This window comes from Salvelinus sp. IW2-2015, linkage group LG11 (assembly GCF_002910315.2).
Source record: "Salvelinus sp. IW2-2015 linkage group LG11, ASM291031v2, whole genome shotgun sequence".
In the NCBI taxonomy this organism is placed as follows: Eukaryota; Metazoa; Chordata; class Actinopteri; order Salmoniformes; family Salmonidae; genus Salvelinus; species Salvelinus sp. IW2-2015.
In genome coordinates, this window is record NC_036851.1 from 29,879,158 (window position 1) to 29,884,243 (window position 5,086).

At 43.1% G+C, this 5,086-nt stretch overlaps 1 protein-coding gene across 1 annotated transcript in view; it reads left to right on the top strand.

Moving 5' to 3' along the window:
• The window catches only part of LOC111970142 (disco-interacting protein 2 homolog B-A), a 78,793-nt gene that overhangs the window by 53,694 nt on the left and 20,013 nt on the right, over window positions 1-5,086 (top strand). Inside the window, 5 exon segments of the mRNA XM_070445630.1 lie at window positions 3,793-3,929; window positions 4,057-4,137; window positions 4,234-4,463; window positions 4,626-4,650; window positions 4,983-5,006. Coding sequence (XP_070301731.1) covers window positions 3,793-3,929; window positions 4,057-4,137; window positions 4,234-4,463; window positions 4,626-4,650; window positions 4,983-5,006 — 497 coding nt within the window.

Here is a 5,086-nt window from a genome sequence, read left to right on the forward strand (position 1 = left end):
GCTGCAGCTCTGATGTGTATAGTGAAGCCTGCTCTGTGTCTCAGCTCTGATGTGTATAGTGAAGCCTGTCTCTGTTCTGCAGCTCTGATGTTGTATAGTGAAGCCTGTCTCTGTGTCTGCAGCTCTGATGTGTATAGTGAAGCCTGTCTCTGTGTCTGCAGCTCTGATGTGTATAGTGAAGCCTGTCTCTGTTGTCTGCAGCTCTGATGTGTATAGTGAAGCTGTTCTGTGCTGCAGCTCTGATGGTATAGTGAAGCCTGTCTCTGTTCTGGCTCTGATGTGTATAGTGAAGCTGTCTCTGTGTCTGCAGCTCTGATGTGTATAGTGAAGCCTGTCTCTGTCTCTGGCATCCTGATGTGTATAGTGAAGCCTGTCTCTGTGTCTGCAGCTCTGATGTGTATAGTGAAGCCTGTCTCTGTCTGCAGCTCTGATGTGTATAGTGAAGCTGTCTCTGTGTCTGCTCTGATGTGTATAGTGAAGCCTGTCTCTGTGTCTGCAGCTCTGATGTGTATAGTGAAGCCTGTCTCTGTGTCTGCAGCTCTGATGTGTATAGTGAAGCATGTCTCTGTCTGCAGCTCTATGTGTATAGTGAAGCCTGTCTCTGTGTCTCTGATGTGTATAGTGAAGCCTGTCTCTGTGTCTGCAGCTCTGATGTGTATAGTGAAGCCTGTCTCTGTGGTCTCTGATGTGTATAAAGAAAATAATAAAATAGGAAGTAGAAGGCAAATTTTAAAAAAAAAGAGTGAAAAATAGTGAAGCCTGTCCTTCTCTACTGTGTTTGAGCTAGCTCTTCTGCACTTGAGCTGTATAGTGAAAGCCTGAACGGCCTCCTTCAGCTGTGTAAAGGACAGATGAGTAGGGGAGATTGTGGTGAACTGCTCGTGCCGGAGCAACATGTAGCTATGGCCTACCAGAGTCCACCAAAAAACACTTTGAGGTACGGACCCACACCGATTCAATTTCCCCCTTATGTGTTACAGCACATCTTACACCTGTGTCAGACACACCAATATGCTGTTCAAACAAACTTTCTTTTTTTAGTAGACAATTTTACATTGAAATCAGTCCTGTCTATAGTGATTCCTGACATCAATACTTTGGTGCTCCACTATTGGGAGAATCCCCTTCGTTTGTGACAGATCTGAACTCCTAGGCTTCGTAGGACCTGTAAGTAGGAATGTTGTGTGTGTGTGTGCGCGTGTCCCATATCTGGTGAAGCGTTTGTTGTGTCAGTCTGTTATTGGACGGCTGTGTCTAACCTCTACAGGGCAGTCTGATTTTGTGGTGGGAAGAACGAAGGCCGCTGCTGGTGAGTTTGGGGAGAGACACAACGCTGATTGACTTGGTGGGCCACAGCACCTCCGCCGTGGAGCCTGTCAAACTGTGTATCGCGGAGTGGATTAACTGTTGTGTGTGTTGTGTGTGCGCATGGGTCAGCATGTATTTGAATCAAACATTGGATGAGATCTGTTGCAGTGCGTGCTGCGATGTGAGTCAATTTGTAAGTGGGCGATTGAGCAAGAGATGTATAGTGAATAATTACTGGAAATACTTGTTTTTGCGTGGACGTTGTCATTGAGGGCTTCCACCATTTTAAAGTGGGTGGGGATTCCTATGGGTTTGGGAACGATCAGCTAATGTCAAGCATTGTCTTCTTCAGAGTGGTTTTGTGTGGTGTAAGAATTGTGGTGTTCTCTGCTTATGTGTGGGTGTGTATTTATGTGTAATGAAATGCATACAGTTTTGAAAGTCGGAAGTTTACATACACCTTAAGCCAAATACATTTAAACTCAGTATTTCATCATTCCTGACATTTAATCCTAGTAAAAAAAATTTCCCTTCCGTAGGTTTCAGTTAAGATCACAATTTATTTTTAAGAAAATGTGAAATGTCAGAATAATAGTAGAGAATTATTTATTTCAGCTTTTATTTCTTTCATCACATTCCAGTGGTCAGAAGTTTACACACACTCAATTAGTATTTGGCTAGCATTGCTAAATTGGTTTAACTTGGGTCAAGCATTTGGTAGCCTTCCACAAGCTTCCCACAGTAAGTTGGGTGAATTTTGCCCATTCCTCCTGACAGAGCTGGTGTAACTGAGTCAGGTTGTAAGGCCTCCTTGCTCGCACACGTTTTTTCAGTTTCTGCCACAAATTTCTATAGGATTGAGGTCCAGGGCTTTGGTGATGGCCACTCCAATACCTTGACTTTGTTGGTCCCTTAAGCCATTTTGCCACAACTTTGGAAGTATGCTTGGATCATTGTCCATTTTGGAAAACCATTTGCGACGAAGCTTTAACTTCCTGAAACTGGTATGTCTTTAATGTTGCTTCAATATATCCACATGATTTTCTTAACTCATAATGCCATCTATTTTGGTTGAAGTGCACCCAAGTCTCTCCTGCACAAAGCACCCCCACAAACGTGATACTGCCACCCCCGTCCTTTCACGGTTGAGATGGTGGTTCTTCGGGCTTGCAAGCGTCCACCTTTTTCTCCAGACAATAAACGATGGGGGTTTTTCCCCCATTTTAAATAAGGCCCCCAAAGCCCCAAAAAAACGGTTTTATTTTTTTTTTTTTTTTTGGTTTTTTCATCAGACTAATGACATTTCTCTCAAAAACTGATGATCTTTGTTCCCCATTTGCAGTTGCAAACCGTAGTCTGTCTTTTCTTATGTCGGTTTTGGAGCGTGACTTCTCCCTTGCTGAGCTGCCTTTCAGGTTATGTCGTATAGACTTGTTTTACTGTGGATATAGAACTTTTGTTACCTGTTTTTTCTCCAGCATCTTCACAAGCTTCCTTTGCTGTTGTTCTGGGGATAGATTTGTATTTTCTCACCAAAAGTACGTTCATGCTCTAGAGACAGAAACGTTCTCCTTCCTAAGCGGTAATGACGGCTGCATGGTCCCATGTGTTTATATTTGGCATACTATTGTTGTTACAGATGAACGTGGTACCTTCAGGCGTTTGGAAAATTGCTCCCAATGAGGAACCAGACTTGTGGAGGTCTACAATGTTTTTTTCTGAGGTCTTGGCTATTTCTTTAGATTTTCCCATGATGTCAAGCAAAGAGGCACTTTGAGTTTGAAGGTAGGCCTTGAAATAATCCCAGGTACACTCCAATTGACTCAAATTATTGTCAATTAGCCTATCAGAAGCTTCTAAAGCCATGACATCATTTTCTGGAATTTTTCCCAAGCTGTTTAAAGGCACAGTCAACTTAGTGTGTAAACATTTGCCAACTGGAATTGTGATACAGGGTGAAATTAATAAATGAATAATCTGTCTGTAAACAATTGTTGAAAAATTACTTGTGTCCTGCCACAAGTAGAATTTCCTAAAACCGATTTGCCAAAACTATAGTTTGTTAAGCAAGAAATGTGTGGAGTGGTTGAAAAACGAGTTTAATGACTCCAACGCTAAAGTGTATGTAAACTTCCGACTCAAGCTATATGTGTGGTGTGTAGACTAAATGGATCATTGCAGAGTAGACATTCAATCCGCTTGTGTGTGTCAGGAAATTGGCGGTGTTCTCTGTGACGGTGTTTCTATATGAAGAGGATAGTTATTGTGGCAGAGCAGAGGCCAGATGGCTGAGAGTGAGGAGGACAGCTTCCAGTGGATGAGCAGAGTACTGCAGGTAAGCTAACAGCTCTACAAACACCTTTTTCTTGGTACATTCCAAAACAACACCACTGTTTTCATGTACAAAGGGGAGTCTGATGTGTATAGTGAAGCCTGTCTCTGTGTCTCTGATGTGTATAGTGAAGCCTGTCTCTGTGTCTGCAGCTCTGATGTGTATAGTGAAGCCTGAAGGGCCTCCTCAGCTGTGTAAGACAGATGAGATAGGGGAGATTGTGGTGAACTCTCGTGCCGGAGGCAACATGTACTATGGCCTACCAGGAGTCACCAAGAACACCTTTGAGGTACGGACCCACAACCATTCAATTTCCCCTTATGTGTTACAGCACATCTTACACCTGGTCAGACACACCAATATGCTGTTCAACACTTCTTTTATTAGACATTTTAATGAAACATGTCTGTCTATAGGTGATTCCTGTCAATACTCTTGGTGCTCCTATTGGAGAGATCCCCTTTGTGAGATCTGGACTCCTAGGCTTCGTAGGACCTGTAAGTAGGAATGTTGTGTGTGTGTGTGCGCGTGTCCATATCTGTGAGCGTTTGTGTGTCAGTCTGTATTGACGGCTGTGTCTAACCCTTCTACAGGGCAGTCTGATATTTGTGGTGGGGAAGAACGAAGGCCTGCTGCTGGTGAGTGGGAGGAGACACAACGCTGATGACTTGGTGGCCACAGCACTCGCCGTGGAGCCTGTCAAGACTGTGTATCGCGGAAGGTGATTACTGTGTGTGTGTGTGTGTGTGTGCGCATGGGTCAGCATGTATTTGAATCAACATTGGATGAGATCTGTGCAGTGCGTGCTCGATGTGAGTCAATTGTAGTGGGGATTGAGCATAGAGATGTATAGTGATAATTACTGGGAAATAACTTGTTTTTGCGTGGACGTTGTCATTGAGGGCTTCCACCATTTTAAAGTGGGTGGGGATTCCTATGGTTTGGGAACGATCAGCTAATGATCAGAGCATTGTCTTCTTCAGAGTGGTTTTGTGTGTGTAGGAATTGTGGTGTTCTCTGCTTTATGTGTGGGTGTGTATTTATGTGTAATGAATGCATACAGTTGAAGTCGGAAGTTTACATACACCTTAGCCAAATACATTTAAACTCAGTATTTCATCATTCCTGACATTTAATCCTAGTAAAAATTCCCTTTCCTAGGTCAGTTAAGATCACCACTTTATTTTAAGAATGTGAAATGTCAGAATAATAGTAGAGAATTATTTATTTCAGCTTTTATTTCTTTCATCACATTCCCAGTGGGTCAGAAGTTTACACACACTCAATTAGTATTTGGTAGCATTGCCTAAATTGTTTAACTTGGGTCAAGCATTTTGGGTAGCCTTCCACAAGCTTCCCACAGTAAGTTGGGTGAATTTTGGCCCATTCCTCCTGACAGAGCTGGTGTAACTGAGTCAGGTTTGTAGGCCTCCTTGCTCGCACACG